General features: G+C 59.9%; 1 protein-coding gene across 1 annotated transcript; it reads right to left on the bottom strand.

Annotated features, from left to right (window-relative positions):
• Positions 1-41: 41 nt before the first annotated feature.
• On the bottom strand, positions 42-11,227 carry SQSTM1 (sequestosome 1). The gene is made up of 8 exons (XM_026507715.4): positions 10,972-11,227; positions 9,122-9,217; positions 8,361-8,590; positions 8,102-8,243; positions 7,331-7,411; positions 2,154-2,365; positions 1,809-2,004; positions 42-919 (listed from the first exon to the last, which is right to left on the bottom strand). The coding sequence occupies exons 1-8, from the start codon at positions 11,186-11,188 to the stop codon at positions 768-770; spliced, it is 1,326 nt and encodes a 441-aa protein (XP_026363500.3). The 5' UTR covers positions 11,189-11,227; the 3' UTR covers positions 42-767.
• Positions 11,228-12,644: the final 1,417 nt, after the last annotated feature.

The raw sequence follows: 12,644 nt of genomic DNA on the forward strand, positions 1-12,644 counted from the left end.
GGATGATTTCTGCAAACTGTCAAGAAGGACAAACACAACTGTCAGGTCACCGCTGGCTGTAACATCTTTGATTAAAGTGCTTATACCGTTTAATTACAGATCGTTTGCAACATAGCCACAGAATGGTTACAAAGGGGTTTCCTTCCTGTAAAAGCAACGGGCACGTCTGGAAACATGAGAACTAGAGTGGTTATGGAACAGGCAGTATTCTGCGAGCACCGGCCTCCCTTCTCGCTCAGCCCCTCCTCATTCACGGATTCGAGAAGCCCAGTCCTGGACTGCCCTGTCCTCCCGTCCTCGCTCCTCCCCCACCGGACAGGCTGTTGGCTGTACTCGCTCTAAACTTGGAGCCGATCAGGTTTCTAGAAGAAAATCAACTATATGTCAGCCTACTATTAGTCATTAAAAAAAAGAAAAAAAAAAAGGCAGAAGGCCATTAGGCAAGACATTCTGGACTGCTGGTGTGATCCTGGTGGGGGGGAGCAGGAGCAGGGTGCCATGTGGCCTCCACGTCCTCCCCAGCAAGGACTCCGTCCGCCCCAGAAGCCGGTAGACGCTTCTCGGACCCCGCATCCACACACGGGGCCTCCCCCTCTGTCACTTGCTCTACTGCCCTGATGGCTTGGTGCATCCCTGCCCCAGATTCCGGAAGAAGAATGCAGAGAAAGTGGCCCTTAGAGAGGCCCTGCTGTTCTACACTAGCTCAACACGACGAGGCGACAAGAAGGGGGGCAGAACAAGGGGGCAGAACAAGGGGGCAGAAGTTGTCACAACGGGTGCTTGGAATACTGGATGGTGTCCAGCGCGGCCCCGATGTCGTAGTTCTTGGTCTGCAGGAGCCTGGTGAGCCAGCCGCCCTCATCCGAGAAGCCCATGGACAGCATCTGGGAGAGCGACTCGATGAGCCGGGGGTCAGCTTCTGCCAGAGGGAGGACGAGAGCGGTGAGGGGGGCAGCCAGCAGCACCGCGCGCCCAGCCCTCCCACAGGCGCTGAGCCTCCCAGGCAGGGCCAGGCTCTTCCCGGGGAAGTCACGGGGTGAGCAGTGTGAGCGGCTCTGCGAGACTCAATGGTCTCCTAACAGCTCGGCTCCGCCTGACAACATAACACCCCGGACACCACGGACAGCCGCAAACCCAGGGCGCGGCCGCGCTCCATGGCGACTTCCGTCCTGACGCTTTGCCCTCCTCCCATTTTCACATCTTGACCTTTTCCCAACCATTATCAAAATGACAAAATCAGGGGCGCCTGGGTGGCTCAGTCGGTTGGGCGTCTGCCTTCGGCTCAGGTCATGGGATCGAGTCCCTCCTTGGGTGTCCTGCTCAGCAGCGAGCCTGCTTCTCCCTCTCCCGCCACCCCCCTGCTTGTGCGTGCTCATTCTCGAAAAATCTTTAAAAAAAATCATTCTTGGCCCGCAAGTGATAGCTTGCCGCCGCTGCTCTGAGGCAGAGATCAACACCAGGGGCCAAAGGGCCAGATGTGGCCCCCAGCAGGGATCTCCCCAGTTTCACGGTTCCCAACATCGTCGCTGGAGTAACAAGCCAGAGCCAGGGGGCTGCTGCCCTTTGACTCAGCTGTGCTCCGGGCCCGCCTGCACCGCGCACCAGCTCGCCACACGGGGGGCTTCCCGCCTGGCTCCCACAGGGACCCTGGCCACGACTCCCACTCCGAGGTTGATGCTTTCCTCGGGGAAACAGGAGGTGGCCTCTAAATCCCACTGCCCTCGGATTCTGGGTCCAGATGCTAAGGAGAGGCGAGGGCGTGTTCTGAGGGCGAAGGAGGAAATACAGAACTGCTGGCAATCACTCGCCTGGTGGCAGATGTGGGTACAACGCAGCTTCCTTCAGGCCCGTGGGCCCTTCCTGAGAAGAGTCGAGAGAGCCCGGCCCCTCGGATTCGGGCATCTGCAGAGACTGGAGCTCCCCTGTAGATGGGTCCACTTCTTTTGAAGACAGATGAGTCCAGTCTTCGTCTCCTCCCGAGCAGTTATCAGACTCCATCTGTTCCTGGAACAGAACCACCTGTGAGCACACCAGCCTCCGCTCCCGGGAGCGGCGAGGAAAGTTCTAGCAGCAGTTCACAGAATGACATAAACGCGGTCGGGGGGTGGGGGGGGCAGTGGCCGGGGGTCGGGGGTCCAGGGGGAAGCACTTGCCTCAGGCGGCGCCGACTCCAGGGCGACCTTGTTCATCTGCTCGGCGAGAGACTGCGCCGTGCCCTCAGGGTCCCCATCCGGTTTGCTGGGGTCCAAAGAGCAGCTGCTGGGCTGAGAGCCGCACTTCTCCTCGGTGCTGGAGCTGCCGGGAGAGACGGGGGTGAGGCGGCTTCTCTTCCCTCCGTGTTCCACGTCGATATCCACTTCGATGCCTGCGGAGACCGAGAAGGAAGCCAACACCTGTGAGCACTGCGGAGGGCCTCCCAGCTGGGGACACAGCATAGTGGGGGGCGGGGGGGGGACACAGCGTAGTGGGGGGCGGGGGGGGACACAGCGTAGTGGGGGGGGACACAGCGTAGTGGGGGGGCAGGGGGGCACAGCGTAGTGGGGGGCGCGGGGGGCACAGCGTAGTGGGAGGCAGGGGGGACACAGCGTAGTGGGGGCAGGGGGACACAGCGTAGTGGGGGGTGAGGGGGGGGACACAGCGTAGTGGGGGGCGAGGGGGACACAGCGTAGTGGGGGGGCCATGGGCTCACACAGGCCCCACGCGCAGCAGGGCTCACGACGGCATCGGCTGCTGACCCCGGAGTCACTCAGCCGGCGCGGGACCAGGCCACGAGGCCAGCCCACCAGCCACACGGCAGATGGCTGCTCCTCTCAGACCTTCGGGATCCCAAGGGCTGACTGCTCCCCATCCTGGCCCCCAACTTCGGCCCCTAGAAAATGTCTGCTGACTTGTCCACCTTACCGGCCCTTCCTCTTCTTCCAACTTAATGAAACCTTAATCTCAACCAACACCCAGGTTGGCTCTGGAGCAAAAAGCCCACGAATAGCCCCCGTTTGCCCTGTGTGGGCAGCAGGCTAGGAACAGGGAGCCACACACCAGACGTGGCCAGAGAGCCACAGCCACGGTGCCCAGGACGGGGCGGGTGGCAGATGGGAAACACAGGAGTCCTGCTCGGCTTTGCGGGAGGCCCACGAGGCTGGAAGCCCCGGCCAGTGGGTCACACGGGCGCACATGCCCAGAGGGCAGAGTCACGGGTGCTGTTTCTAATTAATTTATCCGAGAACGACATGCCCACAGCTTAGAGTCCAACCATTCCAGAAGGCTCGAGCGAAGATTCCCGACCCCCCACACACACAGCCCGCTCCCCACAGACGGCTTTCAACCTACACTGCCTTTTCTCTGATGGCTCAGGTTCACGGCTTCCTACTCTGGGTCAACGCTTACCTCCCCTTCCCATCCTTTCAAAAACTTACAGTGAAAACAACGCTCAGTGTTTCGGCGAACGCCACTACGTAACAGCTTTGCTCTGCCCTCACCCGGGGGCCGTTTCGGTTGGGAACAGAGTTCCAGGTTGAGAAACCATTTCAGCTCAGACTCCAGAAGTCACCCGTCGATCCGTAGTCTTCCAGAGTTGGCCGCTGACCTCTCGGGCTTACAGCAACCCGGAGCACCTCCAGAGCCTCCCCTTCTCCAAAGGGTTCTGGGACAGGACAACGAGCTCTGGGGCGGGATCTTTCTTGGTCACTGTCCAAGGCACTTGGAGTCCATCAACCCAGAGGTTAATGTCCTCCGTGTCCAGATGGTCTTAGCGTCTTTGTTCAATTCCTTCCTTCAGCTTTGTCTGTTCTCTTCCTAGAATTCCTATTATTTGTCCTACCCTGGGCCTCTGGGAATAATCTTCGAATCTTCTCACCTTTTCTCTCTTCTCACCTCTTTTGTTTTTGGAATATTTCCTTGAAATGATCTTAAAATCTAAGCCTTCTTTTGAAGTTTTCTTTATTCTGGCTATTTTTCTTAATTTCTAAAAAAAAGTTCCTGATCAGTTCTTATCTGTTCTTATCTTAATCTGTTTTGTCATTTTTATGGTATCCTGTTCTTTGTTTCAAGGATAGAAATACTTTTTTGTATCTCACGGAGAACGTTGACATTCTCTTTCCTGTAAAGTCCTTCCCCAAGTTCCTTCTTGTCGTGAGCAGAGATGTTCCCAAACGGCTGGTGATCGTGGCCTTCTGATCCCAGCGAGGTGCTAAGAGGAGGCTGCCAGGAGGCCCTCTGCGAGGGGCCAGGGCCCACATCCGTCTCCCTCTGCAGGGTGGCCAGGTGCCTGGCCAGGCAGCGGGATCCCGGGTGGCAGCATAGGACCCTCTCCTGAGCAGGGACGCCCCAGCCCCTGCTAGACCCACTGTCCCCTACCGTGCCCGATTTCAGGCTGCTGCCTCACCCTGCTCTGTGTCCCTAGGGCTGAAGCCTCCCTGGGTCAAAGGCTCCAGCAACTAAGCCCCAGGTGTCGTGTGTGGGTGGGCAAGGACCAGCCTCGGGCTGACCAGCCAGCGATCTCTGTGTGATCCTGAAGAGTGGCCTTCAACCACCCCGTTCCTTGCCCTTCCTGACCAGCCATCCTGCCTCTCACCAGTGTCCCTGTGCAGGCACGTCGGCTTCCGATGGCTCCTCGCTGCTGGTCACCACCCCCTACACCCTTTCCCACCGTGCAAAGTGTAAGGTCTTACCTTGTCCTCTAAAACTTTTTCCCCTTTTTCCTTGTCCACGTTGCTTTATACTCTTGTGTTTAATTCCTCTCCTGTTACTTTGGTAGAGTGTGAGGAGCAAACAAATAAAAGCAGGCTTGGCTACCAGCCCCCCATCTGTAATATTTAAGTCCTTTTTCCCCTTCTATTCTCCCTCCAACTTTCCACCATGAAAGGTTCAGGCAGGGGCGCCCAGGTGGCTCAGTCGGTTGAGCTTCCGACTCTTGGTTTCAACTCAGGTCGTGATGTCAGGGACGTGAGATCAAGCCCAGCATCAGGCTCCGCGCTCAGTGCAGGGTCTGCTTGAGATTCTCTCTCCCTCTGTCCCTCCCCCCACCCACACTTCCTCTAAAGAATAAATCTTTAAAAAACAAAACAAAAACAAACAAAAAAAAAAAGGAAAGAAAGGTTCAAGCAAACAGAAAAAGTGGAAGAACATACAATAAGCACCCATATACTGTCCCGCTCTTCTCTGTGGGTGAATGACAGGACTTCTGTCAATGAACCAGAGAGATTCTAGAACACCAAGTGTCTCCAACCGATGATAACCTGAGTGAGACCTAGGGGCTTACAGACCGTACCACCAGCTGTGCCCTGCTTCCCCTGGAGCCTGTGATGGGGGGGTATCTTCTGAAGACCCTAGGACAAGGAAAGGACTTGTGGTTTGGGTCCCAGAGGTCAGTGACTGCAAACTCGGGCCGGGAGCAGTCCCGGGACTCCTCAGCCGACCTGCTCAGCTGGTTCTCGGGACGCCTACCAAACAAGGTCTTGGGGGTTTTGCTTTAAAACGGCTGAGTCACCGCACACAGTCCGCCCTCCGGGAGGTATTACTGGCTGTCCCTCCGGGCCCCTGCTCTGGGAACAGTCCCTTCTAGGCCTTTAGCATGAGTCATCCTAGCTGTCAGTTCCACTTAAGAAAGAAAAATACCCATAACTCTAGAATTTAATCAATTCTGCAAGTGGCTCTGAACTGAAGCTACTCAGAGACCTGTTTATGGAAACTTGCCCGGCTGTTTGGAGAGCTCGCGCCTCCCCAGTTGGAACACAGCAACTCCATCCACTTTGAAAGACCCGAGAAGGCCTTTACCCTTACCCTACAAGGCCTCTGAGTGCTGCCAAAATTATTCCCCTATGTCCTGAGCGGGGAATCCGGGTCAAGTTCTGAAACATGCCACCGGCTCAGATGGGCAAGTGGGACCCAGAGTCCCTGGCAAGCCTTCAAAACACACAGATCCCAGGCCCAACCCAAGACCAATTTACCAGAATCCAGAAGGTGGACCTGGGACTCTGCCCTGTTCCAAGGTTCCCTACCTGAACCCAGACTTCGGTTTGAGACTTCCCAGCTTGTCTGGTTCACTCTTTTAGTGAAGGACTTTGTTCTTCAAAAGAATTTTAGTGAAGTTTCCATACACCAAAATCGATAGCAAAAGAACCGTGCTGGTGATTTCTGAGGCTGAGCCAGCCTTGAGAACCACCGTCCATTTCCCAGCTTCCAGAGAGAAGCCTCCCGTTGCCCCTACATCACAACCCCTTAGAGGACCAGCTCTCAGAACTCTGCACGGCCTCGCGCTCCCATCACGGCGCCCTGAGCGGCAGCCGGGCTCTAGCACTAGCTTATCTCCTGATTATAACCTCATCGCCGCTCCACTGTTATCCTCCTAGAAGGCATTAAGAACACCAGTTCTTTCTTTTCTTTTTCTCAAGAGCCTTTAAATCCAGTACGAAACCACGGCACGTGGTCTGAGCTGTTCCCCGGAGCAGCAATGCCAGGAGGTCACTGCTGAGCCGCGCCCCAGCCTGAAGAAGCAGGAGCCGAAAGGGTCTCAAGTTGGAGGCGAGAGTGGTCCTGCGTCCCCTTCCCATCAGCATCCGTTCAGACAGCGGACACTCGCTGCCACTGCAGTCACAAAGCTCAGCACTCTTCTAGTCCGATCACGGATCCACTGTAACCTTGAACCAGAAGTCACCTTCGTAGCGGACACCCACTGCCACGGGGCCCAGCCTGCAGCACCCCCATCTCGGCCAGCGCATACACCAGACGCCTTCTAAAGCCTTGGGACAGTCCCACCGTAAGGGGGTACCCGCTGCGGTTCATCCACCCACCCACGCAGAGACCTCACATCGGACCAGAGGCTGCCGGAAACCCTCTGTCACACCCTGCTCCCCAAGCGCGGGCACAAGCCGGGCACGCAGGAAGCCCCCAGAAAGGTTGGGGCTGCAAAACACAGAAGGGAGAAAAGAGAAACGGCCGCTCAGCTAACTACTCCCCCAAGCCCTGGAGTAAACCCCAGGGCTCACGTTCGGGGGGAAAGCAGACTGTCCTTTGTGTGAAGAACAGTCAGAAGCTGACAAGCCAGCCCTGCAGCGGAAGCTACTGGGATTATCCCAACGAAACACTCGCAGATTCCACTTCACTCCACGGGGAAAGCTCCAGAGTCAGGGAATTCAACCTTGAGTGGCCGGCGGCGCAGCGCACGGCAAAGGCTGGCATGAGGCGACAACTGCTGGCCGGCCCCAAGGGCACGGGCAGTCACCATTCCTCCACGGTGACCGGGGGGGGGGGGGGGGCAAGGTGCCCAACAGCCGCCCCCTCACCGAGTGATCAAAAAGGCTGCTCCTCTCGAAGGACAGAGGCCGCCACTTACCCAGAGGGCTCAGGGCAGCCGCCACACTCTCCCCTACGTTCTTGAGGAAATTCACACTGGGATCCTCCGACGGGCCAGCAGCTTTGGTTTTCAAAAAACAAAAAAAACGAAAACTGTTCAATTCAAAGCAGGTTTCTCAATGACTTCGACACCTGTGACGATCCTATCACCTTCCTCACAGGTGCCCTCCATCCCCGAGAGTCTTGTCCCGGCAGCCTTCCCGCACTCTCTCCCGCTCTGGGCCCCTCGGCGCCCCCAGTGCTCGGAAGCCCGTGGGGGACTCGCTACCTGCGGTATACAATACCGACCACGCTCTAGCTCGAACCACATCGGAATCAAACACACACCCCCTCCTTTGTTCCAAACAAGGAGGTAAATCAGAGGACAGTAAGTTAATAAAATCAGAATAAAAACCAGAATCCAGAATTCTGGAATACAAGCTCTGTTTAACTTGGTGGCTACGTTTAAAAATACTTGAGCAGGGGCACCTGGCTGGCTGTGAGCAGAGCACGCACTCGAGCTCAAGGTCGTGAGTTCAAGCCCCACGCTTGGTATACAGCTTACTTTAAAAAAAAAAAAAAAAGCCTTGATGGGGGTGGGGAGCTCAAGGCTGAGCCACACCTGGGCCAAGCCTCGGTTTAGTGCAGGTGAACTAGCGGCCTTGGGCACTCAGGTGCCCCCGTTTCCCTGTGTGTGAAATGAAGACGATGCTCCCCACTTTGCAGGTTTTGTGAGGACTAAGCACCCCAAACGGCTGTGAAGCGCCCTTACCTGATTCTGCTGCAGGGCCGGGGCGGGCATCCCCTGCTCGGGGAGGACGCGGGCTCCAGTTCCCCGGTGGGCCCATCTCCCAGCCGGGCCACCCGAAGTGCCCGTGTTTCAGCTTCCGGAGCCAGCGGCTGTGAGAGAAGCCCTGAGGAGGAGCGAGCAGAGGGGCCGAGTGACACCCGGGCGGGGGGCTCCTTCGTCCCCGACCCCAGCCCCTCCGTGCCCGCGTGCGCGTCCCAGCCTGCGAGGGAGCCCCGCTCACCTCGGAGAAGGGCCCAAAGGCGGCGGGGAAGACGAGCTTGCTGTGCTCCCGGTGAAGGCCCTTCCCCTCGCAGGCGGCGCACAGGTCGTAGTCCGGGCACACGCTGCACTTGTAGCGGGTCCCCACCACTGGCCCATTGCAACCGTCACAGATCACGTTGGGGTGCACCAGGCCGCGGGGTGCCTCCTGGGCACACGGGGGGCGGTGGTCCCGCCGACACTCCTTCTTCTCTGCAGGGAGGACAGAGAGCCACGAGGTGGGACCCCACGGTTCCCACTCGTCACTACTGTGGGGCTTTCAGTCAGCGGCCCCTGGCCCTGCTCTCCAGACACGGAGTCCGTGCGCAACCCAGCTGTTCGAGTGACCGCAACAAGGGGACCCAAGAACCTGCCAGGAGGATCCCAGTCTCTGTGCCTGGTACCCAGTACATGTGGCCCAGGCAAGTGAGAAGCAGCAGGGAACTATGTCTGCATAGCTGTGGCCTTGCCCCCCACCCCATTAAAATAACCCCACTGCATCCCCAAAGCTGCCCCCAGCCCACGGCACTTGGCCAGAGCATAATCAAGAGTGAACCCAGAGATCCCCAGGCCCCACCCCTTGTGGAACTCCTCTCTCAGGCCAAGCACAGAGATGATTAAGTCCGATGTTCAACAACCCAAGGTTCTTCCCCGCTCCTCGGAGGGGACTGCTCAATAGCCTGAAGCAGGTTTTACTCGGCAAGAAGCACCCAGCTTCAGGCAGCACCCAGAACAGACTTTTACCTTTGATGTAAATCCGAAAGATATCATCCTTCACATAGGACATCGCCATGCTCAGTTCCTCGTCACTGGAAAAGGCCACCAAGTCTCCATCCTCATCTAGGTTGTGGACAAGACAGCATGTGAGCACCCGAGGCTTCTCGGTCAGATACAAGCTGCTGAGAAGGGCGGAGGCCGGTGCTAGTGGGGCATCTGCAGGCCTAGGAACTGACGCACACCTGTGTGAGCCCGTGGGCAGCGGGGCTGAGGCCAGACTGCCCGTCCACTGTAACACTGCCTGGAAGGTAAGCACTCCGGGGTGGGCCCTGGGCGCCCACGGGAGACAGAGCGTGTGTGCGCATGCGTGCGTGTGCGTGTGTGCAGGGGCGGCTGCTGTGACAGCTGGCCACCTGTCACTCTGCCTCTGAGCCAGCTGCCCCTTACACAGGTGCTGCCTCGGTCCACCTCTGACCAGGCCGAGACCCATCTTCAACTGTAGGAGATCCCCACCTGTGACCGGCTCCTGGGGGCTCAGCCCCTCCAAAAGCCGGGGGCCTGCTTCCACCCCCCCAGTGAAGCTACAGTATTTGTGCTACTCTGATACTTAGATTTAGCAAATGGTGTTAAAGTCCCATCACGCAGGCCAAACCACCCCCTACACCTGCAGGCTGGGCCAGCTCTGCGGGCCACCGGATGCAACATCCACCATAACAGAGGCAGCGTCAAAAGGCGATAACCCAACACCCACCCGCTAAGAAGTGGATAAGCAAAACGCTGAATGTCCAGAAAATGGAACGTTATTCACCACAAAAAGGAATGAAGTCCAGACACAAGCTACAACACAGCTAAACCTTGAAAATGTTATGCCGACTGCAAGAAGCCGGGTATAAAAGAACGGGAAAGTGCAGGGTTCCGTGTCAATGTTTATAGGAAACGTCCAAAATAAGGAAATCCACTGAGAAAAAGATGAGCGCTCGCTTAGAGCGGAAGGGGATGAGAGCTAAATCCTGGCTAAGCCTTAGTTCCTTTCTCAGGTGAGGCAAAGGTTCTGAAACTGCGAAGAAGGGTGCACAAGTCGCTCCGGAACTGTTCACGCTGAACGGGTGAATTACACGGGAAGCGGATTATAGCTCCATAAAGTTATCACAAAAACAAACAAACCAGGAACGGGTCTGGCCAGCTGGCAGCGCTCCGCAGGGAGAGCCCGGCACTGCCCCTCCCAGGGGCCGGCCTTGGCTGCCCGCCTCCCTCCCGGACCCGACCGGCTCCCCACCCCCCCCCACCCCCACACCAGCGCAGCAAGAACCGAGCGCGTTCCTGGGCTCCCGTGCCTCCGCCGACGCTGCCGCACAACGTCCTAACTGTGCCCCTCTGTCCACTGCCGGCGGGGGGACGGACGCACTCGGGCCGGCCTCGGGCGCTCCGGGGTCGGTCCCGACCACTTCGCCCCCGCCGCCACCCCGGGCTCGCCAGCGGGCCGCGATACCCGGAACGCACCCCCCCGCCCCCGCGCGCGCTGGTCGGCCCGCCTCCCCGCTCTCCCCCGCCAGCCCTTCCTCCGCGTCCGGCCGGCTCTTCCCGGGGCCCAGCCAGTCCCGACTCGGCAGCAGCAAGCTGTCAGCGTAACCCGAGTGCCCGCCGCCGGCCCGCGAGGACGCCCCAGCGCGCCCCGGCCAAGTCCTGCGACGTCACGGCGGAAGGAGGCCGGCGCCCTGCGCCCCCGGGTCCCCGGGCCCGACACCCGCGGCAGCGCCCGGGCCGACCCCCCCCCCCCGGAGAGCGGCCGCAGCGGGTCCCCGCGCGCGCCCCCGGCCGGACGAGCAGGCCTGCGTCACGGCCCCGCGCACCCCCACGAGGGCGCCCGGCTCGCTCACCGCGGTAGTGCGCCTGGAAGCCGCCGGGCCGCAGCACCGGGAACAGGGCGGCCACCCGGCTCAGCAGCCGCTCGCAGGGCCCGGGCCCGGCCGCGGCCTCCGCCTCAGCCTCGGCCTCCGCCTCGGCCTCGGGGCTGAAGCAGAAACTGAAGCGGCGGATCTCGCGGGCCGCGTCCTCCTTGCCCAGAAGATAGGCCTTCACGGTGAGCGACGCCATCGCTGCACGTCGCTGAGCATGAGACGAGCCGAGCCGCGGCGGCCGCCGGCGCCCGGCTTTTGTAGAGAACGCGGGAAGCCCCGCCCCGGCCGGCCTCCTGGGGGCGGGGTCTCCGTGCCCCGCCCCGCCCCGCCGCCCCGCGCGAGTCGCCCTGCCGAGGCCCCGAGCCCGCTGCCCCCCGCCCTGCATCGCCCCCCCCGCCGCTGTCCCCTCACGGTATCCCGCACCCCCTTATAACCGACCCCTCTCCTCACTGTCCTCAGTGCCCCCGGGACCATCAGAGGCCTCCCGGGACTCTGACATTGGAGGCTCCAGCCTCCTCACCTGCGGGAAAGCACCCACAGGGGTCCCGCCCCAGAACCCTCCCAGGCCTGGGCCTGGCCGTGACTCAGCAAAGCAGGCCGGAGGCCGCCAGGGATACCAGAGCAGCGGGAGGGGGGCCTCAGCGGCCCGAAGCCCCGGGCCAGAGAAAACTGGCTCCCGGGGTGCTGTCCGGGCTTGGCCACTCTCCACGGCTTGCCATCCACTGGAAACAATTGGCTTCCCAGGTGGCAGCCCGTTCCTGCGCCCCCAGCATCCTCCATGAAGGCCCCTTGCTGGGTTGAGGGACAGACCCCCCAATCAGGCCTGAGCATCAGAGGGGCTCCCAGTATAATAGGGGGTAGGGCTGAGAGGTGCCTGAGGAGCACGGCGTCCCCTCCCCCTCGCCTGGCCAGAGGGCCAGCTGTGGCTTCCTGGAGCCTCTGTGTCCATCAGGTGTTCAGTGCAGCCCAAGAGACTCCCCCAGGCAGCCGGACACCCACCTGTCAGCACAGACTTCAGTTCCGCAGGTGGTGCCCAAAGGGCCTGTGTGGTCTCAGGCCTGTTGGCCTCATGGACATCCCAGGGGTCAGACCAACAGCCCTCCACCTAGTCCCCAAGAAACACAGCTTTATGTGGCAAAACCCACCTGTTCACAAGGTCTGGAGGAAGGTGGGGGGAGGGTCTTGGAAGGAGGTGGGCAGGAAGGGTCTGTCGTGCTATGCGGTCTGCCAGGTGGGGTCCTGTGAGAAAAAGGCAGACCTGCTGAGTCAAAGTCGTGTCCTCTCATGGTGGGGTTTGTGGGAGCAGGCAAAACCTCAAGGGATGGGAAACCCAGAAGCGAAGGGTGGGTGGACCTGGCTCTCAGATGTGAAAGCCATTTGCTTAGGGGAACACAGCAGAGACCCGTCCACAGGTGTGTCTGGGCCCTTCAGGGGGCTCCAGAGGAGGCCCATCCCACCCAAGGCAGCAAAGAGGACCTCCCCTCTCGGGCCTCTCCCCGCAGCCCTGTTGTGAGCCTGGGAAAGGGACCCAGTGCCTACTGCCCTGCAGACAGGGGCAGGGGATGGCCAAGGGGCAGCGCTGGGCAGAGACTGCCGGGATCCACAGGTGTCCACGCGTGTGTGACTCAGAAGCCCGGAGGCCTCGCCACCCA

Source organism: Ursus arctos, unplaced genomic scaffold (assembly GCF_023065955.2).
Source record: "Ursus arctos isolate Adak ecotype North America unplaced genomic scaffold, UrsArc2.0 scaffold_5, whole genome shotgun sequence".
Taxonomy (NCBI): domain Eukaryota; kingdom Metazoa; phylum Chordata; class Mammalia; order Carnivora; family Ursidae; genus Ursus; species Ursus arctos.